At 31.2% G+C, this 26,616-nt stretch overlaps 2 protein-coding genes across 2 annotated transcripts; both read right to left on the reverse strand.

Annotated features, from left to right (window-relative positions):
• Positions 1 to 2,266: 2,266 nt before the first annotated feature.
• LOC114760810 (thaumatin-like protein 1) lies at positions 2,267 to 4,424 on the reverse strand. Its single transcript, XM_028950101.1, has 3 exons — positions 4,075 to 4,424; positions 3,300 to 3,966; positions 2,267 to 2,545 (listed from the first exon to the last, which is right to left on the reverse strand). The coding sequence occupies exons 1-3, from the start codon at positions 4,145 to 4,147 to the stop codon at positions 2,374 to 2,376; spliced, it is 912 nt and encodes a 303-aa protein (XP_028805934.1). The 5' UTR covers positions 4,148 to 4,424; the 3' UTR covers positions 2,267 to 2,373.
• A 14,105-nt stretch (positions 4,425 to 18,529) lies between these two features.
• LOC114760812 (F-box protein At4g35930) lies at positions 18,530 to 20,963 on the reverse strand. The gene is made up of 5 exons (XM_028950102.1): positions 20,886 to 20,963; positions 20,263 to 20,700; positions 19,413 to 19,487; positions 19,178 to 19,287; positions 18,530 to 19,099 (listed from the first exon to the last, which is right to left on the reverse strand). The coding sequence occupies exons 2-5, from the start codon at positions 20,620 to 20,622 to the stop codon at positions 18,838 to 18,840; spliced, it is 807 nt and encodes a 268-aa protein (XP_028805935.1). The 5' UTR covers positions 20,623 to 20,700; positions 20,886 to 20,963; the 3' UTR covers positions 18,530 to 18,837.
• Positions 20,964 to 26,616: the final 5,653 nt, after the last annotated feature.

Consider the following 26,616-nt stretch of genomic DNA (forward strand, 5'->3'; position numbering starts at 1 on the left):
AGTATATAACAATATCCAAAGTGCATTTCCAGACACTTTAAGCTAGCACAGAAACATTAATGATGAGCCTTTTCAAACTTAAAATCCTTTTTGTCATCTATCTTTTGCGGCCCCTAAACAAAATGCAGGTTAATTGTTGGCTTGCTTCATGATGACATTTCTAAAAAGGTTCAGATTTGGGTTTCGTTTTTCAACTCCAAATATCCCATCCTTGACACCCAATTAAACCTCATTCACACCTTCTTCTTCTTTTTTTCCCTTATCCCAAACATGCTTCTCCTGTAATTAGCGTGATAACAATTCTATTATGTACAGTTTGTATTACAAATTAAATCTTATATTTAGAACTATAGTACATACTTCTCTTACTTTTAATATAAGATTTAATTATTGAGTTAATTTTAGTCTTAAATATAATATCTATTTCTCATACTTGTTATCTTAAATTATATCTATTGATACTTACTCAACCATACTCAAGTAGGAGAGGGAGATAGGATAATAAGAAAGATAATTATGATATTTTAAAAAAAGCATGTGATATTTCTTATAACTAACTAACTTACGTAACTTTTTTTAATCTAATTAAATTAATTAAATAGATTTTATATTAAGTGCTGGAGGAGCAATAACGATAGTGACTAAAAAATCAATATATTTGTATATAGACACGTACTCCCCCTGGATTAAAAATATCTTCTTCCTGAGTGGCTATTTCAATTTAAATAATTTAACAGTTGCTGGTCCCACTAGAGCCGTGCTCTCGTGAAGGATAGTTCAAGATTTTTATATAAAACAGACAAGCGTTTCTGGCTTCATCTTTTCACATTTTATCAAATTTTCGAATAAGTCATATTATGTTGTTTACAAACTGTTTAATAGTGTATCTCAATTTTTTTAACTCCATATAATGCACAAGATTCCAAGCTTGCATCTTACTACCTCCTCTCTTTTTGTTTTGGTTCTTTACCCCCTTTAATTTAGATTATCCAATAATAAAATACTACCTCTCGTTTTCAGTATAAAACTTGACTGGCTAATTTAAAGAAATTAAAAAAATTACTTGATTAATTATAGCTTATACTACAAGATTTTTTTTTAAAATACTTATGTGTATTAGTTTATTAGTTAGACAAATTCGTTTGCAGAAAAACAAAAAAAAAAACACTTTAAAGTATTTTTAAATTTTCTTAACCCTCAAATTAGTTAATTAAATCTTATAAAGGTAATAATATCTATATCAGATAACATTACTCTTAAATATCATGGGTCCAGCTCTCTTAAAACTATCTTCTACAGTCATCTAAGTTTAAATCGAGAACATTGTGCTTAAGCGGTCATAAATTCATCTTTTTATGAGAGGACTCCTGATACTTTTTTATATTTCTAGTCAATCACAATCACAATCTAATTAAACAATCATCAAATCATATTTCTTGTAGTTTACTTGTTGGTTTTGGTTGCTTTGAAAAGTATGGTTTTGATTGAAGTGAAGATAAAATCAAAGCGGATATATGTTTTTAAGATGTTCATGATATTGTTATTTTCAGCCCTTAATCAACAATGTTAACAATACTTTTTATCATTTTCCAGAAGTAAGAGTTTGAAATAATATTTTTTATGTACAGAATTATTTATTCTTTTCTCATTTTAATTCCACATGAATCCTGAATATCAGTCAACTATGATGTTTGCAGGACACCGAAAAAAAATTGCTGGAAAATGACTTTGTTCTTTGAATGATTCTCCTTAATATAAAAACTAATTTGTAATTTGATTTGATTTTAAATATAAAACTCTAATCCACTTTAGTCTCTTATACTTATTATTTTTTTTCAAAGTAGTCCTTATAGTAGTTGTTAATTCTAATACACATTATTGGTAAAAATATTTTAGAAAAAATAACACATATTTATTATATATAACTAATTTAACTAATTTTTTTAATATATTCAAATTAGTCGATCAACTAACTCTTATATGAAATAATGGAGATAATATTTGAGAAAGACTTTATGATCCCTGCTTCCCAAATCCAAAAGACACATAGCTATAAAGAAGAATCCCAACAAAAGAAACTTGAAATTAGTAAATTTTAAATCAAACTTAGTAATAACATTTTAATTAGTTTTGACAACACTAGACTTGTAAATAACAATCGATTTTTTTTTATAAACTTTTCATTTGGTATTTTGTGATTTCAAGCTTTTTTTTATGGGATTCTCCCTAACTAGAATGAATAAAAATTTACAGAAGCATCAAGAAATAAAAGGACGAAATTGATCCTGCAACTTGAAGGCTGAAATTGCATATATAATTTACAGAGAAAATTTAAAAAAAAAAGATCAAATTTGAAATGGGCAAAACTTAAAATTAAATAATGAAGGAAACAATGAGAATAAGGGGAAGAAGAATAAGTGGAGAGATTGAAGGCTGGATTGAAGTGGAACGGCTACTGGCCAAATTTGCAATCCAGGAAGAAGTCGCCGTGGCTGCTTGTTGCACTGATTGGCCGGCGTCCACCCCTATCGATGAGGATTTCAGACTGTAATAACAAAAAGACAAAGGGGTCAATAAGGTCATAATTTTAGGGAGATTTTCTTTCAAATTAACATTACTTTCAATCAGAACAATTATCATCAAATACTTTTTTAAAAAAAATCTGAGGCAACTTTATGATTAAATTTTTTTTTCAAAGTTAGTGTTAATTTCTTAAAATTATCGTAAAATAAATAATACTTATGTCAACAATTCAATTTGATTTCAATCATCTATAAAAATCTTTGCTTTTATTTTATCTTAAAATCATCTTCTTTTTTTTTTTGAAAAAATGTACGTAACTTAACATATTTGTTAACTCTGAGTTCATAATAAAAAATTTTATTTCTAAATATAAGAAATTTGAAAGAAAATTTATTCCTAATTTTGAAAAAATAATTGTAAAATGACATTGAGAATTCCAAATCTAAAAAACACACACATTTTTTTAATAATTATTTTAAAATTACGGTACCAAGTACAGCGTTTGTATTTTGTGTTGAAAAACAGATTATACTTGGATTCTTTTTGCCAAAATTATGCTCGGATTATGCCTATGAAAAAAATTATTTTTAAAACATTAATTTTTACAAGAGATTAAAACCCTTGTATAGAAAATTTAAGTAACAAAATGCTAGATTCTTTCATTGGAGGGGGGGGGGAGCCGAGTTTGAGAAGCAGTGGGGTGATCTAAGTGGGAAAATTTTTTTAAAAAAATATTAAAAAAAAAGAGTGAAAGTGATGAACTGCATAAACTCTACCTTGGGGAGGAAGAAGGACAAAACGTAACCGTATAGTCGGCTCCGGCGCAAGTAAAAGTACTCGTCGAATCATCGTAGGCGTAGCTATACGCTTTTGGACACGCCGATTTGAAAATCTCCGAATACGTCGACGGCTTGCACGTCGACGGCGAACCGAATTCCCCGTTGCAGCAATATTCCGGTTTCGCAAAGGCGTCACAAGCACTCTTACAGGCGTCGCCGCCGTCTGCCTTCAACTCCGACGGGCACCGCCTGTTGAGATCCGTCACACAACCAGTGGTGGCGCATGATCCTGACCCTCCATTCGCTTCCACCATCATCGGCAGATTATAGCCATCCACGAGGCTGACATCGTAGTAGTCTTGCGCGCCTGCTGCGCCGAGCGTGAGCTCCGCGAGCGTCGCCGGAGGGGAAGCTCCGGCGCCATTGCATTCGATACTGCCGGATCCGCAGTCACCGGTGGCGCATGTTCCATGACCAGAACCGTCGAAGTTGCAGTTGGTTCTAGCCCATAATCTACCGGACCAACCAGCTGGAGCCTGGAAACCTCGAGAACTTCCCTTAGAGAGCTCGAATCCCGTGGTTCCAAGGTCTGGCTTTCCCAGAACTCCCGGCCATACCGTGTAATCACACTTGTTCACAAACGTAAATGTAGCCCCTGAAACTCCTATATGCACAGTGTAAAAACAGAGCATCATTTAGTTAATTCAATGCAATAGCAAATCAACCATTCCTTTTCAATTTTGATCAAACCCAGAAAGAATAGAAAATTCACCTTCAAGAACAAGAAAAAGGATGAAAACGAAGACCATTTCAGAAGAATGTTGGTGACCAGAGTACAGAGCCATCGTTTCTGATTCAACCGAACTTATATCAGATACTTTAATGGTGATGATGATCTACTGAACTATGCAACTTTTTGCTTCTCGTGATTGAGAATGGTGAAGCAAGATGAAGAAATATTGATGGGGAATATTCTGAGGAATTAATGAGAACCTGAGAAATTCAGAAGATTCTTTGCTTTATGAAGGAGGAGAACATATAAAACCTAATTGGATAAGGGCAAGAAGTGAAGACAGAGTGAAAAGAAGGAGAAGGAGAATGAGAATGAATGCGTTGGGGAGTGTTGAGTTAGCACCTATATCGCTCTATATAAAGAGATGGCTGGCAAGGTCTGGAACGCGCCAAAAGCCCTTCATTGTAGGAGAAGGAAATGGCGACGTATTCACACTCACATCACCTTTTTTTTTTGGGGGGATATTTATTTATATACACACAATAACTACAGATATCTCTCCTAGCACTATAAGTCTCTAAATGTTGTGAACTCATATATATATATATATATATATATGCGTGCAAGGTTTAAAAAAAAGAGTGACTAGACTTTTTTTAAGGGCCACTAATAAAATGACTAGACATTAAGTACACCTCATGAATATATCTTTCTATATGGTAATTGATCGGTAAGAAGCAAGCTATTTTTATAAAGTATGAATAGTTTAAATGATTGTTAACATTATATACATTATAAAAAAAATATAACTATTATCTTTCATAGAATATAAATTAAAATTATAATAAATCTAAGTATTTATAAGTTAAGAATTTTGTGGGTTTTTTGGTGTAAAAGAGTATGGGAGTTGTGTTATACTCCCTTCATCCTATTTCTATTTATAAGTTTCAAATTTGAAAAAAAGATATGATCTATTTTATAAACTTCAATCTGAATTTGTCTTAACATTTAATATATTTTTTTCAATGTTACCTTTAATTATTTCTCACTTATTATATTTCTCCATACATTCTTTTTTATCTTTTTTCTCATTTAATATAAGGGTATTTTTTTAAAAAAAATCTATTTCTAACTAATTTATTATTTTTAATTAATTTTAACTAATTATTCATTATCTGTGAATTAATTATTTAAAACTCATAATAAGAAATGAAGAGAATATTCAATCAAATTTTTCACAGAAAAGATTACTCGTCGTGATATTATTTTTTTTTCTGTAATTTAGAAATATTTTGACTTTGGGCATTCTAATCTAATCTTTTGGGTTTGCTAAATAATCTGTTCTAGCGCAACTAGTTTGTCCCATTGCAGCTGGGATTGATGACGTGGAAAATAGTTTAATAGACCATTAAGTATTAGCTAGTTGACAAATGCATTTTGCTCACGACTTCAGCATAAAGTTAGATTATCTTCTCCACACTCACAATTCCTTTTTCGTAAGAGGTCAAATAACCACAAGATAATTTTAAATAAAATCGTCAGGCTCGAAATTTTCTATAGACTTTTTCTATTTTATGAATGACATCCATTTATGACGTCAGAGTAAATTTAATGAATTCACATAGAACTTAATGCAAGCACACTCTGATATTGCAAATGATTTCCATATATATTTTTCCATACATACATCTCCACTTTATAACTAACTTGACACATTAACAAGTAAAAGTTCTAGAATGATAAGTTTAAATCCACATTTCAACAAGTAAATTCTTCTGCGCGTTTACGCTTGCTATGATAAACACATTTTGAAACTAAATGTGTGTGTTTTGGGATAATATTGTTAAAAGTACTTTGGTGGTGTAATGGTTATCTTTTTTTGGTAGGTAAGGGGTTATAGGGGTTATTGAGGATTTAACCCCTTTTCGCGGCCATGGTGATGGAGGGAACTTTTTCTTTTGAAAAAAAACAATAATAATAAAGGGCATCTTGATTAAGTAAAAATGATAGAAAAAGAACCTAGAAAATATGAAATCTTAGAATGGTACACTGAAATTGCAAAATTCCAATGAGATGTGAGATCACCAAATGAGATTTGGAAATTTAGGAAAAAAGTCATAAATGTCATTGTTTAAAAAAAAAGTTTCCAACTCCCTCACTAGTGATCGGCAACACACAGCACCCTGCGGACCTTAATTTTAATATTAATTAAGAGTTAACGTGTACTAAATTATTATTTGTGTGGAAAATTGAGGAGTTAGATGGCTGGCCATGATTGATTAGGTCTTGGGGTGTTAAGATTTGATTTTTTTTTTTTTCCCGCTTTTTTACAAAGTAAATGGGGTTTTAAGAACAGTATAGTTATTGGATTTAAGGTTATAGACACATGAAAGTGGGAAATATTGGAATAAGATGTAAAATAGCATGAAAATCACGAAGAATGTTACATGCCAGGTGCTCAACATCAGTACCGAGGCTATGGCTATGACAGGGGGCAGTAGCGCTAAGAGCTCAAAGCAGTGCCTCGGTACTCGTGTCACTAATTTTTATGAGAACAGTTAGGGGCGCGAAACCCAAAAGAGAAACATGCAGGAAATGCTTGGGCTTTGTTAAGGCTTCGATTTTCTTCCATTTGAGAGTAGATTGAAGCTTTCTAACACCCAAGTGAGATATTTAGACTTGATTTCTACCTTTTTCTTGCTTTTTCAGATTTTTGAATAGTTGAATGTTGTGATCTTTGGGTGCTTTCAAAATGGTTTATGACTTCACCGATGATCTTTGATTTAAATGAGTTATATGGATTACATTATGGGTTTAATCAGTTTAATTTTATTAATATTGAATTATCCCATGATTTGGAGTTAGGATTTGTTGACTGAGGTTGGGTATTGATAGAAATTGATAATACAGAGGTTTGAAATGTGTTCTGATATTTGGGTTACAACTATATGAGTTAGTTTAATTAGGAGATTTATTTGGTTTAGATTGTCGATATTAATATATTTGTAAGCATGGATATGTTGGAGGTGAAACGTTAACTTGTGAAATGTGGGGATTTGATAAGAATTGATGACACTAAAGTTGAATAACGGTTCCAATGGGTTATTTGAGTTGACAAGACATTGACTATAAATCAGGATTAAGGAATTGAATTTTGGTTGAAGGATTTGAATACTCGTATCAAGGTAAGGTTGTGAGCACTTGAATTAGAGGATTTATTATTGAAGGTTATATTAAAGGTTTTTTTATTTATATTGATTTTCATCTACATTATTGTCTAGATTAACTGTTATTCAATGCTTGTGAAGCGGTGTCTTTATTATTCAAACTTGTAAGACTAAGCTTGAAGTTGAGGTAAACGAGGCTAACTTATTTTATATGTACATTTTGGATTGTAAGGTGTTCTTCTTATCCCTTTTTTTTTTTTCAAACTATATTGTGAAAAGGTATTTGAAAATGGAATATGTATTTTTCCTATGTTGTCATAAATTTGTGAAATTTCTTTTATTCATGTTAACTTTCTAAGGTGGAGTTTATTCAATTCTAACAGGAACTCGCATAAATGGCAACAGAAGTTTTAATTATCCATAATAGACTTTTCCAAATCACCGATTACTTCTTTTCTATCATAGATACCTCCTTTTTGAAACAAGTTAAATCTTTTCTACTATGATTTCTTTATTTAACCGCTTTCCTTTTCTAGTATAGCAGCAACTAAAATGGCTTTAGAGCGAGTAATATTTGGTTTCAGATGGTAAACTTTACAGTTAGTTTAAAGTTAGTAGTTTCAATCCTTTTAGTCATCATACTATTATTTTGTGAAAGAGTAGGTTGCCTCATTTCAATCATGGTTGATGTTTTAGAAGGATACTACCTCCGGTCCTAATTATAAAACCTTACTTGTAAAATACAAACGAGGTCTTATATTTGAACCGGAGGTAGTAGTTTATTTTTTTTAACCATGATAGGGTTTTAAATATGTGATCAAACCATTTTCTATCATGGTTAAGTTTTATTATCTCTTGTTTAATTTGATTCTCTCTACTATAGTAGCTTTCTATAAATGAGTTTTTTTTCTTTTTCTATCATAACGGTGATTTAAATGAATTTTGTGGTAAGAGTTAGTCTTATGAGGAGGGACGTTCACTTGCATGTTAAAACTAAAGGTGACTATATATTGAACCACAAATGCTTTATTAATAAAATGGTGCAAAATAGTATATATCATAGAATAAAAGTCTTTTATACCAATTAAAAATGGCATGCCTCTTCTTTTTTGAAAATCTCTTATGGACAATTTCATCTTTTGGCTAAATATTAAAATCACATATTCCTACGGTAACGATGTGTCTTTTTGTTTATAGAATGAATTTTTGGAATTTCGGAATTGAAGTGATACATTTTTGTAACATTTTTGCTTCATTAAACAACAAAATCTTGAGTGAATCATTTCTCCTCAAATAATTAATGAGCCCTTTTGGTCACAGAAAACATTATTATTTGATTTTTGATATTATTTTAAAAATATATATTTTTCATATTGGTTTTTCATGTAAACTATTAAAATTTGATTTGACGCTTGCAGGTTGAATTATTAAACACATTTCTCCCACATATAAGAAAAATAGGAAATGCATACATGATTAGGCCACAGATATTAAGTGTCTATATACGTTGTCCATGAGTCACAGATGCATAAAAAATTTGCAATTTTCTATGGTCATCATTTCATGGGCATTCATTATGAGCAGTATAAATGAGAAAATGAGAACATTTTTTTGTGTCCACGTAAAAACATACTTGGACACCCATGAACTGAAAATCATGAAGGCAATCTAGGGAACACGAGGAATATTCTGCTTGCCACCATAAATATATATACTCCTCCGGTCCTAATTATAAAACCCAATTGACTTATTTGAGGAGATTAAGAAAGTAAGTTAAGTTGGTTATTTATAATAAATAAGTGTTGTTATTCTTAAAATATCCTTGTTAATTAAGTATATTAGCTAAAACTATCATTATTAGAAGGATTATCTTGGAAAAAAATGCATAAATATAAAAGAGAAAATGGATTGGGTCTTATAATTAGGACCAAATAAAAAGTCAAATTGGGTCTTATAATAAGGACCGGAGGAGTACTATTTATGTATATGTGTCTATATATATATATATATATATATATATATTTCGTCATAAATCATCATGCCCGTCAGTGAACAGTAATATCTCTGCATTGGCCGGAAAAGATGTGTTTGAAATGACATTCATGGTCAAGTAGCATGAAGTTAATTGGTATTCATTGGCCCACCTCTTCCTAGTTCTTTCTCTTATTCAATTTTTAATATAAGATTTAATTAATTAATTTGATAAAATTAAAAAAAATTACTTAATTGTAACACATGTTATATAATCTCTTTGACTTACTTATATGTATCATTAGATTATATATCAATTTATAAGTAAAACAAATTATTTCCAAAAAAATAATAAATATAAATATTTTAAAGTAACAACTGTGCCTTTAAGGGTATCAAAAGTAGTAAATATATACTCATTTGGTACTTAATGTATGACCTAATTTGAGAGTTGATGTTGGTCCTATATATAAAATTTATTTTACATGTTTATTATTTTTTCAAATTAACCCTATTAATATTTTCTCAATAATAATCAAGTAGGAGAAAGAGAGAGAATTGAGAAAGATGATTAGGGTATTCTAGAAGAAATATATTACATTAACTAATTTGACTAACATTCTTAATCCACTCAAATTAGTTAATTAGGTCTTATGTTAAGGACCAAAGAAGTATCTATCAAAATAAAACAATATGAGATTTATCATAATGTTATATTACCTCATTTTCCAAAAATAACTGTCATTTTGGGATTTTCATTACCGACCAAGAAAATGATTGACTAACACAGACTATGAGTTAATGTGTTTAAACTTAAAAATATTGGTTCTCATATCATATTATTTTCAAAAGCTATTCAAGATAGCATATCAAAATAATAGTGAGAAATCTTTTTTTCTTCAGATTTTGATTACTTTTAAAATTTTAAACAAACATTGTAGGATTCTACAAATTAAAAGTGATCTTAAGAAAAAAAATAATTTTTCATATAAAAAGCTTAAACGAATGACCCTATAGCAAAATTTATTATATTTATAATGTACTGTTGTGAATCGATCTGGTATGGGTTAATGTGTGTACTGTTGTTGTCTTGTTGTTACACAACTCTATTCTTCTTCTTTTTTCCTTTTCTTTTTTTTTTTTGTTGAGTTTTTTGTGAGTTAGATTGTGCTGATAGGATTTTTTTTATTATCATTTTTTTGTTGACTTCGGCTATTAATTGACTGTAATAATTTTTTATGATTAACAAAATTACTTCTGTTGGTCAAAAAAAGTCTAAAATATCCTTGACTACTTAAATAAGACTGACTAGAAATTATTATTGCTTTTTAAAAGAGAAGATTATTGATGGTCTCAAAAAAAAAAATCACTACAAGTGAGAAATCTGAATCTTGTTATCATTTCCTACACCCTAACTTATCTTTTATTACTTATTATATTTTTTAGTAATTACATATTTACATTCCTTGATTTCTTGGTATCCTATTATCCTATAGTAATTTTCCCTTCATTTTGAAACTCATATTTTTAAACCATGTATGGAGTGCTCATCTCAATCCAATCCTCATCATTCAATGCTTATGACAATGATAAGCACTATATGCTCATTATTATGATGAAATCTGTCGTATTATATATAATTCATTTGGAAACTCATATTATTGAACCATATGCATACTAAATCCGTTTAGACAAAGACAGTGCATGAAATTCGCTGACTGAGAGGGATAAAACGCATAATTGGGACCTTCCTGTCATATTCAATTAAAACCTAACCTAAACACGAAATTCTTAAGTCGCTTTCTGTCTGAAACATCATATATATACGTGGACACGATAATTAAGTATATACTATGTCAAACAAGGACGAGGCTTCTGGTCTAATAAAGTAATATATCAATCCTCACATGGGATGATGTCTGAAATTCACATCAGTGTTTGTAGATAAATTGTGTTTGTGTATGGAACTTGCACCAATTTGGCAATCTCCTTCGATCAATTATTTTATATGCAGAAACCCTACTTTTTCGTGAAACCCCAGTCGACAAAACTTTTTCCTTCGTTTCTCTGTGAGTGGGACTGCTTTGTCTACTTTTTCCTTGCTAGTGTCACTGCCATGTTAGACTTCAACCATCAAAGCTTAAAAGCAAATAATCTGCGTGTAATCTATGTAGGCGTGTCCGGTGATTAAGGAATCAGATGGTCTAACATGATCAAACGATCTGACTGTTTGGATGATCAATCAGACTCGTTAATGGTTTGGTTTATACTAGAACACTGTTTTCATGATTGAATCGCGTTGGATCAGAGTTGAACCATTATTAAGTGAGAAATCAAAATTAAACCCAAAAAAAGGAGCAATTTTCAGAATATCAAACAAGTAATTGGCCTAACAGAAAAAATGCGAATAAAGTTATAAAAAAACCCTAAAAAAATTTAAAAAAAATTTGACCCTCTCAGAATGTCCAATATAGTTTCAGACTATTTGCAATCATATGGTTAAGGTTATTTCACTAAAAAATTCATATGTTGTTGTGTTGTTATGTTAACAATTAGACTTGTCATTGATTTGCTCTTATATATCAATAATTTTTTTTTAGAGTTAAGGTATAATTTTGACCTTGATCTTTTCTTTTTCTTTTTTTTTGTGCAATCCTGAGGGGCAAAATTGCTCTTAAAGATCAGGGATAAAATTACATTAAAAAAAAAGATCAAGGGTAAAATTTCACCTGAAAAATAAGATCAGTGTCAAATTACACCTTAACCTTTTTTTCAATTATTATTTCGTGTTGGCTGACGGATAGTGCATCATTAAAGATAGTATATGGCGGACCCATAATTTCGTCCTCGCAGACCTATAGCCAGTAAATTAAGAAACTAGTTGGTTATTATAGTTTAGTTTCGTGTCTGCCGATGATTAATCTCCAACTTCCCAAAAGCAAAATTTGACTTTCTTTAATACTGAAGCCAAATTTTACCCGCAATGTGTCCAAAAAAGTGATGAAGAAACATGTGAAATCCACCAGTTTGAGGTGTGAAAGATGCAAAAGCTCGCGTGGTTCAATTGAATATTGTGTGGATAATGATTAAGACAGGAGTAACACATATACTTCCCTTGTGTTAATGTAAGCCATGTTTAACTAATTTATACATATTAATAAAAATAATTAAAAGTTGAGTGTTTTTCAATATATTTTCCTTATTATGGTTACACTAAATTTCAGCACATTAATTTCTATTTTATTCTCAATATCCTTATTAAATATGAGTGTATATGAAAAAAACTATTTAATACTCATTAAAACTATCAAATAGCATGTTAAAAAAAATCAAGAATACCTAGTAAAAAATTGTCCTATATATGAGACCCAGAGTACAAGCTAAACTTGTGTTGAGGCATTTTGATTTTCTCTATTACAAGTGATCCTCAGTGGTGGGTAATATGAAATCACAATTCCTTGGCTTATCCCAATGAGAGAATTATAATGAGGTTCCAAGAAAGAAAAATAATTATCAAAAAGTCTCAATAACAACCTAAGTAGTATGTAATGACAAGTTTTAATTTAGAGTAAAAAATAATAATTTTTTAGATTTATTTTGTAATTATTTTTTTCTTTGGGACCTTATTATAATTCTTCCTATCCCAGTTATTTGCTAGTCTAATATAGGCTGCGGAAAAGAAAAAGAGAGAAGAGAGAAATCAAAGAGGAGGCAAAGTCAATTCTTATTTGAATACTGTCATTTAAGATATACAAAGCAAATGTATTGAGCTGTTATCTATAGGCATTAACCTAATCATAGGAACTAATGACGGCACATTCTAGAATTTAAAAATTAAATGTGACTACAATAAATAAAATTTAAAATTAATAACTTCCTAAAATCACAGTTGCCTATAGAACGAAATAGTTGGCAAATGTGAATAGTAATCCTCAAATCGTTTCCCCTCATTATTTTTCCATGATACTTAACATTGCTAATTTGAATCAATATGCTTTTTGGTTGCAGAGATCAAAGACACTCATATATATATATATATATATATATATATAGTATTGTGGATAATCGACTAATTTACATTCAAGCATTATCATATTTAGACGAGAGGTAGCTCTTATAGCATTTTACTTATTTATTTATTTATAAGACTTAAACCTAATACTCTTTTTGTTTTAAAAAAAGGCATTGAATTCCTTCAATAATCCAATCCTTGTTGGTATACTTGCCCTTTATTTTCCTTTATCGGTGTTCCTTTATCAGTGGCTTAATGTTGATCTAACATTTTGGTTTTAAGAAATAGACTTATAGATATATTTTAATTTTTGACATTATTGTTTAAATTACTAGTCCAAATACATTTTTTACATTTTTTAATCAAAAAAATATGAAAAGCTGAATCATTTGAATTAGATATCAGTTATTCAAATAGAAGAAGCATCTTTTGTCCACAATATGAACAAAATATTTATATTTGACGTCCTAAAAATAAATTAATCAAATTAATTAAAAAATTCATATACCCATAAATGTCAAAATTAAATTTATTTGCTTACCATATCTAATTCATTAAGGCATGCTTAATATTCATTTATGCTTCATTTTATCATTAAGAATAGAATACATACCTAATGGGGTCCACGGTAAGATAAAAAGCCATCTCAAAACATGATGGTCTAGTGGACTATGACAATGGAATTCATTAATTATATCCCATTATTCGAATTCTAAGCATGCAATTTAGTGGTTAACTTTCGACAAATTGCCAAACAAGAGATTAAAGTAATAATATTTAAATATATGATAACCACTTTATGCATATGAACAAGGATTACTACTTACGTATCAAAGTATATATTATTATAAGAGGAATGTGATTAGGATTATTTCTATTGCTAGCTAGCTTCCTATACTTGAATTTCGCTCATCTTCAATCCATATGATTCGTTTTATATGTCGTGTAAAGTAAGAGTAAGGATAAGGTTCCTCTCTTTTTTACTTTTGTTTCTAAAAAATAAAAAATAAATATAATCGTCGTCATGCTACTCTTGCTTTTGGTTTATTTTTCTTCTATATTTTTATATGGGTCATTTGCATGCAGACCCTTCAGGTCCTTTATTAAAGATTGGCATCAGCAACTTAGGGCCTGTTTGGGTACTCTAAAACCATGGTTTCAGAAGCACTTTTCCGCAAAACGAGGTAACCTCCTCCACATATTTACTTCGTAATCCGTAAAAGCACTTCTGAAACCATGGTTTGGTTTCTATCCAAACACTCCCTTAATATATTTGATGGCAAAAGTGGTTTGTGTCTAGCAAAGCTTTTCAAATTGTTTGTTTTATTTGGATTTAATGTGGACCTCATATTCATTACATTCTATTAGATGTTTATGAGTGAAAATAGTGGTTCCATTTGTTTAATTCTATATTTCTGTCCCTTGCTGTATCTTCCATTTGGATTTAAAATGGACCCTCTTAACGTTTGGTGAATGCCATTCATTAATTATCATTTCCCATTTACTATTATTTTTTTAAAATAAAATACAAATTTCTTTCCATTATATACGTTACATTCTCTATCATTATATTCCATTACCCTCCCATATTGATTCAATTCAAACGGAGTGAATCCACTAAATGGAAGTTAGACACTACCAAAACTTTTAAATAAAAAAAAATTTAGATGACTCAAACTAGACACATATTTTCCTTATTAAATTGAACTCTATTATTCGAACATTATAGTGGAATGGTTCAATAAATTATTTAATTTGATAATGTACAAAGTCTCTTGTACTCGTTAAATGGAAACAATACAATATCATGTAATGGCCCATGGTGAGGAATTAAGAAGATGCTTAAATATCCTGAAAGCATTTACGAAAGAGCACCCAGCACCTGACAATTTTTCTTTTTTTACTCTTATATGCCTTAGAAATTTTATTTCGTAGTATTTCTGTCTTGAACTATTATCCGTTGTTAAGTTTGATTCTTAAAGATACCAATCAAACCACATTATTTAATAGTCAAACTTAATGATGAATAATGGTCAGGGTATTTTTGGTATGAAAATAAACTTCTATGACATATAAGAGTAAAAAAAAAAAAACTTTCAGGTATTGAGTACTCCTTCATAGATATTTTCGGAGTATCTCAACACATTCCAATTTAATATCGAGGGTCACTGTTTGTAAAAAGAAGGGTGTATAAGAAAAATATTGGAGATAGAAAGGAGGGTCAAATGAAGGAGGATATGAAAAGTATAAAACATACATGCAAGGAGGAGGATATATTTGGAGAAAGAAAAAAATAATAATAATAAAAAGTAGCATATAGACTCGCTTTATCGCCTTATCAGAAATATTCATCAAGATATTCTTTCTTTAAAGCACCTTTCTTCAAAATATGAAGGATATCGATGTTGATCCCCTAGTGTTTCGGGTCTATTGGGTAGGAAAAGTTAGTTGTGCTGCTGAGACCATATCCCTTTTTTGGTTGCCATATCAAGTATGTAATAAAAGCTGAAATTGAGCCTTGTGTAAGGGTTTGCGTGGGCCTAGATTAGATATATATAGTGGTGGGTTTATAATGGGAGATTAATTCCTTTGTTTCTTTTTGGATTAAAAGATCCATTTTATAAAAAGTTAAAAAATTATACAACTAAAATTGAAGCAGTAATGACCATGAAATGGAGAACTAATACGACACAAGTTTTAATAAAAGAGCAATTGAAAAAAAAAAATTAAAGCAGTGAATGGACATATTTTGTAAGTTGCCACTGAAACTTGAATGGACAAGAGAACTATTGAGCAAATTCTTCATGGTGACGATATTGATGTGTTTCAATGATGTCAAAAAAGTTGGCAAACTTGAGTAACCCAATGCAATATCAGTCTCATATAGAAAAAATAAAAATAGACAAGGATTTGAAGATTGAAGTTTCACCTGAACGAAAGTTTGTATTTTTTTCACAATCAAAAAGCATTGCGGCAATACAATAAGTATGTCTTCAAACCTCAGCCTTGTTGCACATAGATTGTCCAATCTTCTGCAAATCCGAGAATGTTGTGAATATCGCAACTGAGTGGAATAGGAGTAAGAGCTAGACTAGGAGCTTTAGAGTTGCCTAAAAGGTCTTTCCAATTCCATATTTTCATTAGGTATTGAAAACGGCTTCAAAAGCCTAGAATTACTTGTTGTGGTTGCTTATACAAACTATACGAAGAGTCTCATATTACTTAATTTAGATGAGGCTTATTAAAATATACTTTTCTGGTCCTTAATATGGGACCTAATTGTTAAGTTGAGTTGATGTTAAATATAAGACTTATTTCTCATATTTATCAATTTTTCCTAAATTATTTTTATGGATACCCCCTCAACCATAATCAAGTATCAAAAGGAGAGAAGATATTTTTTTTTGATGAAAAAAGGAGATGAGATATTAAAGAAGATGATTATGGTGTTTTAAGAAAAACATGTCATATTTTTTTATAATTAACTAACTTACCTAACTTTCTTAATATAATCAAATTAGTTAAATAGGTCTTGTATTAAGGATCGGAGGAGTATAATAATTCCCTTGTGCGCTTGCCCTTATATACAGGGTATTTGATTGCCGCTCAATCTCCCTTCATTCTTCATTCTGCTGATATTTTCAACATAATCAAGCAGAACCCAATAGAGCTAAAACTACCCTGAAAAAGCATAAAACAGTTTTGAACAAAATAAAGAGAAAAATAAAGGAGTGGAATAGAAATAAGGGAATGCGATGGGATCTAGGAAGGCACAGAGCTATGGGAGGAGGAGGAACCGAGGAGGGACACGTGTAGTTTTGTGTTTGCATGTCCTTGATGGGCTTAATCATTGAGTTTGGGCTTTATTTGAGTGTCATTGGTCATTGGACGTCCTAAACTTTATTTACAATATTTCGGAATCACAAAAATTAAAGGTCTAGATTAAGATATGAATAAGTGAGTAAAAGGTTAGTACTTAGTAGTGGTTCTAAATTCTGTAAAATTTTTGGAGTTTCATCTAAAGAAAAGCTTAAAAGTTCATTTTTCACCATGAGAGTTGGGTCTAGCAGAATGAGTTAGTCTTTCACAACATAATAAAATAAAATGCGAATCTTTACTGAGAGAAGTGCCACATTTAATGGCTAACAGTGTCTCAAATAAAATTGCCTCTAATAAAAAGATACATATACATAGCCAAAAAAAAAAGTTCATTTTTCTTGGTCAAGTGTTTGAAGATCTTTCAAGGGTGTAACTACTTATGCATAGTTCACGTTAATCTCTATGTTTGCGTGTGAAATTGAGAAATCACATACTTAGATTTACCAAATAATCATTCGTCTATATATTCATCCCTCGTATGCTTAAATAACTTAACTAGCACTTGACCACCGCTTAGTTAATACTAGGAATTAATCCTAACTAACAAGAGAATGAACGTGTTAACGGAGGTCCTAATCAGACGGTGTTATAATCATAATGAATGATCTTTGGCACAGCTCCATGATTTGAACCTCTCCATTTCACGAGGATGAAAACTCTTTCCATGCAATGTTTTCTAAGGCAGCCTTGCGCTCTCACTATGCAATTAGATACTAAGCTTGGGCTTCTTTTTCAAACTACTGTCGGTTTGCAACATATGTTCACAGATAACTACTGTTGGTTGGGGGGGTTGCCCATTAGAAAAAAAGTCACAATATCTATACTCTTTGCACATAAAATTTATAAAACATTTGTACTTTTTATATGAAAAATTTATTAGGTCCTTCTCACTAATAAAATTTTTAATGAGAAACGAAACACTTTCCCAACTTTCTCGGAAAAATATGATTCATTTCAAGCTAATAGAACCCCATAATTTAGTTATAACATAATAAGCATTTTGTATATAATACTATACATTATTATACAAAATCTGTAGAAAGACGTGCTATTAAGCTATGAACAATATAATTCACTTTAACCTTCATGTAACAACACATCCCACAATCTAGTCATCATAATATAATAAGCATTGTACATAAAGAAATAAATATTATCTTCATATTAATCATAATAGAACCCTAAAGTTCTCAGCAATCTATACAAGTGGTCAGTAACGATGAGTAGAATCCCTCTCTCCAAATCTAGCTGAACATAACTTGTTTTTCCCCTCTATTATCTTGAAGCAAAAATGAAAAGTACAAATAACAATATCCAACTCAATATTTTTGATAATGCAATCATGCCTTTTTTTTTTTTTAGCCTTTTCTATTCTTCATTTTTAACAGCCAAATCACAATTAAGTGATAATTTTTCAGTGCCTACATCAGTGATTCAATTATGAAAAATGGAAACAGAAATTATATCGACTCAGAACGAAGTTAAATTTTGTGACTCAAAAAGGATAGCATTATCGGACCATTACGTGTCTTGAGAACCACAGATCATACAGAAAATGATCATATAATGTCAGCCGCAACCCCAATATCTAACCAGTCTCATCAACTGAGACATCTAAGACATCCACACCTACCAGTGTCCCAGGAGAAACACCAAAATTGCATCCTTGCTCTCCAGCTACATTCACTATGGGGCCAGGGGGGGGGGGAAAAAAAAACTATACAATATATAAGGCACAGAAATATGAAGCAGCAGGGTTAAAACAGAAGAACATCAGAGAAGTTTATTTTGAGCAACAGCCTGACATAATTCATCCTCATAAAACAGAGCTCTATTAGAAGCCAAGGATTTGCACAGGGGTTTTGGCAAAACGGATGGCACCATGCAATGTGAAGGGAAAGCTGACTCCTGAAATAGAACTGCTGCAACTTGACGCACCTCTGAAACCTTTAAGCGAGAAGGTGGGCGTGGTGCATGTCTTGGTGCTTTAGGAGTATGGGGACTTGGAATCCTCATGCCCTTTACACTGCTCTTGCTACAAAAGTTTATAGTGATATGAAAAACATGCATAAACAATGCAAGAAAAGCTCAAATACAAATGCAGGACAACTACCTCAAAAACGGCCAACGTTCCTTTGGACGGGGAGTCATTGTATTTAGCATCTGTTGCCTAGTGCGATCTGGGGTGGTATAATTAAAGTGGAATTGCCTTGCAATCAAAACCTAACAAAAGTTACAAAATATCATGAACTTTGATCCGTTAACAAGATTTTGAACCACTTGTGCCCATCATGAGAAACAATTTATCAGATGATATATAAATAAGGGACAGGCTAACAAACACTTACCGCTTTTCTAATTTTCTGTGAAACATGGAAGACTGCCCTTAGTTGGTCATGATGCAGATGACACAATATTTTAACCTAGTATTTTTTAAAATAAAAAAAATCAACACACTAGGAAGAAATGAGTAACACAAAATCCAATAAATGGCTATTGAGAGAGCGAAAAGCATACATGAGCTACTGAAAACACTATGACTAGAACCATCTATCTGGAAACAGTGACATGGTGGATTGAAAAAAATCATTAAAAACTGCATCATTTGGTTTTTATATCATTATGGTGAACCTACATAGCTTCTGGCAGAGAACCAAAAGCGTGATTGTGTACCTCTGTACAGTTGAGAGATGCATTATGGCTCAACAACCTTATCTTTGCCTTATAATAGAAACTGTGTCTGGCCCACGGGTAAATCACTCTCTGTCCTAGGTGAAGTGATTTAGATTGTATTTTGGCAACTGGTATCACTTTAATCTATATGCTATATTCAACGCAAGAAGAAGCCGGAAGCTAAAACATATCATTGATACTGACCTGTCTAGAACTAAAAACATCAAATGAATAAATAAACAAACGACAACAACACATTAGCATAATAAACAACCAACACTTTATCAGGAAAAAAAGTTATAGGAAATCCGTTCAAACAGCATAATAAGACTTTTATTCTATTTTTTGTGGCACTAATGTTAATATTAGAATATTTCTGAACACAACGTCTGTGCACAGTAAATTGTGAAGTACCAGAGAAATCCTTCGAAACAGAGATTGTACCGCAATATAAGGAGGCGCTAATGACAAAGAGAATGAATTTACTATACTTGATATAAACACACAATACAAATAAACGCATACCCATAAATCTATAGGAAGGGATTCAAGCCTTGATTCTGATTCGCAATTCTCAGTCCGAGGGGTCTTGGGTGTGCCAAAAAAGATATTCTGTTTGACTAAATTCACCGGCGATGACACCAATGGACTTTTGTCAGCAGCATTTTCTTCAGGTCCAACGTTATTCCGTGCTTTTCTAGAATGCAAAATGACCCCTCTTTTATTTCCAGTATCCGTACAGCACTTGGTAGACGAAGGAGACAATTTATTTTGCTGAAGCGGAACGAAAGCACCTTGCTTCAGAAGCTTACTTCGCGAGCTCCGCAATCGTCTTCTCGGTTTTGAAGCGTTACTACCCTTCTCTTTGAGCGAAACCTTTCCCATGGCTCTATCACCCTAATTCCTGTATTTCCCACATAAAGCTTCAATCGGATGATGATCTCACGGTTTCATCAATTTACCCTGAAATTGCCCAAAGTAATTTGAAGTAAATAACTAATTGGTGCACTGAAAATAGTGGAAACAGAGAGTGTAACACAAGTGGAGCATAAAACCCATAAAACTTCCATGATTTGTGTGGGATCAGGCGATTTAGAAATTCAAACCCTAGAGCAATAACAGAGCAAGAAGGCACAAAAGATACCAACCTCAGCGTAGTTCGCAGAGAAATTGAAAATCCGCCGAGCAAATGGGAAGGTTCACAGGGAGAGAGAAGGAAATGGGGGGAGAGATGGAGAGGGAAAATCGACGGGCCCTAGGGTTTGCTCTTTATTTGAAATTGCTTGAGGTGCCCGCCAAATTTTCTAACAAATACGCTCATACGGTGAAAATGTAAAACTAAAAATATAGAGCCTGTTTGATTTTTTATTCTTGAAAACTATTTTTGATTTTAAAGGTAAAAAATAAAAAAATCGTTTGATAAGTATTTTTCATATAACCTGTTTTTAAAATTGTAACTCTGATTTTGTTTTAAAATATCTAAAAATAAAGCTTTGGCCCCAAAAAAAACCATCAAAAAGCTATTTCTATTTTTCGTTTACGTTTTCACTTTTTAAAATAGCAGAGGCGATAAACTGCTCTCTTTTTTATTTATCATTAATTGCATCATTGTTTAGGCCACACAAAAAAATTAATTGCATCATTGTAATTATGTGGCAATAGGGTTTTACCAAATAAGTTTTATTGTTTTCTTTCCTCTAAAACTGTCTTAAAATTATTGGCAAAAAAAAAAAACTGTCTTAAAATTAACGTTATCATATAAATTTTGTTTTGTTTTGTGAAAGTGGTGTTTTAAAATAAATTTCAAAATGGTTTTTAAAAACAAGATCAGACATATGAGTATTTCCAAATATATAAAATCACTAATTTTTTTATAACTTAATTCAATTGAGTATAATATTGAAATATATCCATATTTTTATGTTTTTACATAAAATTAATAATATGAGTAATAAATATGGTTAATAAATTTAATAAATGGCCATAAAATTGGAAGAACTGCGATGAATTGATCGAACACATAACAGATAATATGAATTCAAGTATAAATTTTAAGATCATAGAGATTAAAACAAAAGAAGTTCAAAAAACTAAAACTAAAAATATTGATTTTTCATGTATATCCAGATCCAGCTGTTCTATGAGCCAAACTCATAATCTTCATAGGATACCTCTGTACTTTCCTTTTTTTTAATTCCCAGATCCTAAGTGAAAAAAATACAATAAAATATATCTGTAAGGATCAGCGGCTCAGTCGGTAAATGTTTTAAACTTTTAATAGTTTTGTGTTTTTCAGAATTTTCTATTTTTCGCTCCTCAATTCCTTTTTTTTTTTTTGGGATCACATAAACATCTAAATTCTAAATTTTGACGTCTTTTACGGTTTTGTTTTTTTGGCCGGTTGTCTTTTACGGGTTTGAAAGCTCGTGTAGCAAGAATATTATTATTAACTAGTTTTAAAATTACATTTTTATTCTGTTTAAAGATTATATTTAAATGTCATATTTTTATTCATGAACAAAAAATATCAACTTCAAGCATATCCGTATTGATAGTGAAGAATGGTGTAGCATTCCAGTTTTCTCTTTAGGATTTAAGTAACTTTAGGATTAGATTATTTGGTGATAATTAAAATTTACCATGTAATTATTTGAATAAGGAAAATCAAAATTAAATTAAATTTTTAGGAATATTTCAGATCATAATTTTAGGAGAAGGAAAAAGTAATAAAATTATGTGAGATTAAATAAAAATATTTAAAATATCATTCCAAAATAATATATTATAGTCAATTTGGTATTGGCTAAGTTTCTGTATAACAACAGCTGTTGTATCCAAACAATGTTTTATGAGACATTGTATGATAAAAAGTATAGATCGTCATTGTGTTGAATAAAATTAAATAAAAGAACCAAGACCAAAACTTTGTAAGTAGGAATGAAAATATGCCAAATCTTTTTCTAGGGTCTACGTCCTAGCCTACTTAGGTCCTGACAAGGCCTGATCTGTTTAGCAAATAAGACAGGTTTAAAGCCTATTTGAAAGTCTACTTGCTTAAGCAAGCTAGGCTTTTTTGTTTTGAAGCCTAACATGTAAGCTTGCAAGCCTGACCTGTTTAATATATTATATATTTTAATTAATTATTTAATCAATATATTTATGTCATATGTTATTGTATGTTGATTGTTTTATTGTTGTATTGCATTCTAATGGGATTTTTTTGGCATTCCCATCACATTAAACAGACTTTACAATTTATTAAAATTAGGCTTTGTTTTAAATTTTAATTATATGTAGATTTTAAATATATAACATTAGAAGATGTTAAATACTACTTCCGGTCCTAATTATAAGAACTAGTTGACTAATTTGAGAAAATTAAGGAAATAAGTTTAGTTAGTTAGTTGTAATAAATAGGTGTTGTCTTTCCTAAAATATCCTTACTAACCAAATGTATTGGATAGAACTATCATTATTAGGAGGATTACTTTTAAAAAAAGTATAAATATAAGAGACAAAGTATATTAGAATCTTATATTTAGAACCAAAATAAAAGTCAAACGAGATTTTAAACTAAAGACTAGAGGGAGTATAAGCTTTAATAGGTTCAAAGCTATTTATTTATGGCTTTCAAGGCTCAAATATGAAAAGGCCTACATTGTAAATAGGCCTCCAAAAAGTTTCATACTTGATAAGTTTTTGAAGGCTTAGGATTGAACCTTAAAAAAAACCTATATACAGGCTCAGGTTTTAAGCCCCAATTGTAGGTTCAAGTCTATTTAGCTAAAACCCAACTTAACCTAGCTTATTTCCATCCTTATTTGCAAGCCCAAGTATTGTTTTTATTTCTTAGCTATCTTAGTTCCAATAATTCTTTCAGTTTCTATTTCAAAAGACAAGCTATCAAACAAATGTATATTTTCATATCCCGTATGACCTGTGATGGGTCACGTTGGTACTTTTTAAACCAGCAGACATAGAAGATGTCATCAATTTGGCTTAGTTTAGGTGGCAAAGCAATTTTGTAAAGCAATTGGTATGCTTCGAGAAAGGATCTGGAATAGCACAATGTACATTAGACTAGGCTTTCTCATCTTAATATATGTCAATCCCAATAACCAATGATATTTTGAGAAACACAACCCCCAACATTAAACTTTAGGCTCCTTTTTTTCTTATTTAAGTAGCTTTCTGCCTACTTTGCGCTATTAATGATTTCTTTTTCACAAATTCAATTTTTCTAGAGGTTTGATCTACTATTTTAGTATCCAAAAACTTTCTTTCTTCAAGCTCTAGCTAACATGAGAGTGATTTATACTTTCTTTCATACAAGATTTAAAAGGAGTCATTTGAATACTAGAATGATAATTATTACTGTAAGCAAATTATGCTAAAGACAAGAATGCATCCCAATTTCCCTCAATTTCTAAAACACAAGCCCTAATTATTCTTTTAGGGTTTGAATGGTTTTCTCCGTTTGACCAATTTGAGGGTGGTAGGGTGTATTAAGTCTTAATTTTGCACCTAAGCCTTTCATAAAGATTTCCAAAAATTTGAAGTGAATGCTATTTGGCACCCATGAAGTCTCAATATTTCTTGAATATAGAGTTGGGACAAGCATATCTAATACATGAGAAGACTTCATAGGTAAGAACTATGCTGATTGTTAGTGTAAAACTCACCCAAATGGCAGTAAATTTGGTGAAAATAAAAATTTAAAGAAATTAAAAGTTTAAAAGAAAAAATAATAAATGAAATGACATAGAGTTAACGTCACCATTATTAGGTAGGAGAGAGAGAATGAATGGCACATTGCATATTTATAGTGACTCGGTCTAATCCATTCAACCTACACCCATTCCTCAAAACACCGTCTGATAGTTTCCATTATAACTATAAAGATAGAATCGGCTTTTTGGTGTCTTAGTACATCCACAGCCACACACACTCATATTTATTTATTCTCCCAGCTCTTGCACCATCTAAAGTGATAATTATTCCCTTAAAATTTCACAATCTTGAGTCAACTCAAATAATAAATTATATTATTTTCAAGACTATCACAAATAGAATAAGTACTTAAAAGTGAAGAATAGAGAGTATGAACATTATGAAGGATTTTATTGAGTAATAAATGAATTAAGGGCCTGTTTGGTTCAATTACCAAGAGCTTATAGATGATAATGCAATGCAATGGGGTGTAATGTAATATTCCTTACCATCAATATGTTTTGTAAGTTATTAATAAGATTTGGCAAAAAAAAAATTATCTCTTATATTTAATCAATTAAAAATAAGATTAAAAGTCTAGAATGCGCCCAATCATAAGCACAAACAGGGATGCTCCTACACCTCTTTCTGCAATTGCCAATCCCCCGCCGTCAAATCCTTGCAAGTCACAACCTCTTCAACAACTCATAGTCCACCTCCATTTTTGCGTTAGCTTTGTCTTGGATTTTCGAATTTGAAACATTTTCAAATTTATCCTCTCCATAATCTGACTATGATGAATAAGAAAGAAAGAACCAAACTAACCTTGCTTTTCTCCGGACAATGCCTTCATCGTCTTTAGCTCTTAGACGCAATGTCGTTCTCATATGTCGTTTCAACATTTATTGTCTCTCACTGTGAAAACCCTTGTGCATTGCCTATCTTGCACGACTTTGTGCTCTATTTGCATTCAAGTTCTCTCAATGCCAGCAACAATTCCCTTTTTCCATCAACTCTTTCAGCCATGGTCTACACGTGATGCACCAAAACAGCATAAATCAGGAGAGAGGGGACAAAGATTAACCAATTTGGAGGTAAAAGTGAAGTAGTGTGAGGAGATGACGATAATGAAGGGAAGAGATAAGGGAAAAGGAGGAGAGAGAGCGATGATAGTAATGGAGGGAGGGAGATTGAGGATAAAGTTTGGAGAGAGAGAGAGCGATGATGGTAATGGAGGGAGGGAGATGAAGGATAAAATTTGGAGAGAGAGAGCGATGATGGTAATGGAGGGAGGGAGATGAAGGATAAAGTTTGGAGAGGGATAACTTTCTAAGGGCAAATATTGTATTTTCACATTGATTACAAAGGATAAAATGGATATTTTAAGAGATTGCAGCCCTACAATGATCAATCATAACCCCTCCCATAGAAATGGATATTACCAAAAAAAATATGCAATTGATATTAACATTGTAATCCTTTTTACCATTAGTAAGTCTAACCAAGCATGTCATTTATGATAATGTAATAAAGATTACCATTGCACACCTGTAATGGGGTTGAATTAAACGAGCCCTAAGGCTTTTGCAGAGTTCAGTGAGTGTTGGTCGCTATTAGTTGTTACCCTAACTTGAATGTGCTTCCATTTATACATTAGTGAAGCTTGGTAGCCTTTGGAGAAGTTAATCTATTTGTTAGATATAGCAAATACTTCCAATTATAACTTTTAATAGAAGGTAATTTCAAGTAGGTGAGGAGTTTGTTATAATTATTATGTTGCATCTTGCATTACAAACTCAAGGTATGGAAAAGATAACTTCCAGTTATTTGACTTAAAAAAAGGTAACTTCCCATTATAGCTTTCAGGACTTGAGTTATCAAGATAAGACATTTAAGAGGAGACAATAACTTGAGTTGTATTGGTATAGAGAATAATAACAAGTTATGAAAATCCTAATAAGACTGTGGTCAAATTGACTTGAGTTATATCATGATTCAAAAAGTCAAACTAGAACAGTCGACCGGCCAGGCGCTAAGTCCAGTTTGCCCCCTAAACTGGGGCGAAACTAATGAATCCAATGCAAATCGAGAGTAACCTGGGTAGCCCACTAGGTTGAGTAAGTTATCCAGGTTACTTTTTTAGGGGGAAAATGAAGAAGAGATTGATGG

Source organism: Neltuma alba, unplaced genomic scaffold (assembly GCF_004799145.2).
Source record: "Neltuma alba isolate B1F8T4 unplaced genomic scaffold, ASM479914v2 tig00011023_pilon, whole genome shotgun sequence".
NCBI classification, from domain to species: Eukaryota; Viridiplantae; Streptophyta; class Magnoliopsida; order Fabales; family Fabaceae; genus Neltuma; species Neltuma alba.

Excerpts from the sequence above, each read along its gene's own strand:
- LOC114760812 (XM_028950102.1), bottom strand. The coding sequence starts at position 20,622 with ATGGGAAAGGTTTCGCTCAAAGAGAAGGGTAGTAACGCTTCAAAACCG. Across the intron at positions 19,288-19,412 it reads CACAGAAAATTAGAAAAGCG|GTTTTGATTGCAAGGCAATT; the intron begins GTAAGTGTTTGT and ends AACTTTTGTTAG. Across the intron at positions 19,100-19,177 it reads GAACGTTGGCCGTTTTTGAG|CAAGAGCAGTGTAAAGGGCA; the intron begins GTAGTTGTCCTG and ends AAACTTTTGTAG.
- LOC114760810 (XM_028950101.1), bottom strand. The coding sequence starts at position 4,147 with ATGGCTCTGTACTCTGGTCACCAACATTCTTCTGAAATGGTCTTCGTT. Across the intron at positions 3,967-4,074 it reads CCTTTTTCTTGTTCTTGAAG|GAGTTTCAGGGGCTACATTT; the intron begins GTGAATTTTCTA and ends CTGTGCATATAG. Across the intron at positions 2,546-3,299 it reads TGTCCTTCTTCCTCCCCAAG|TCTGAAATCCTCATCGATAG; the intron begins GTAGAGTTTATG and ends TTGTTATTACAG.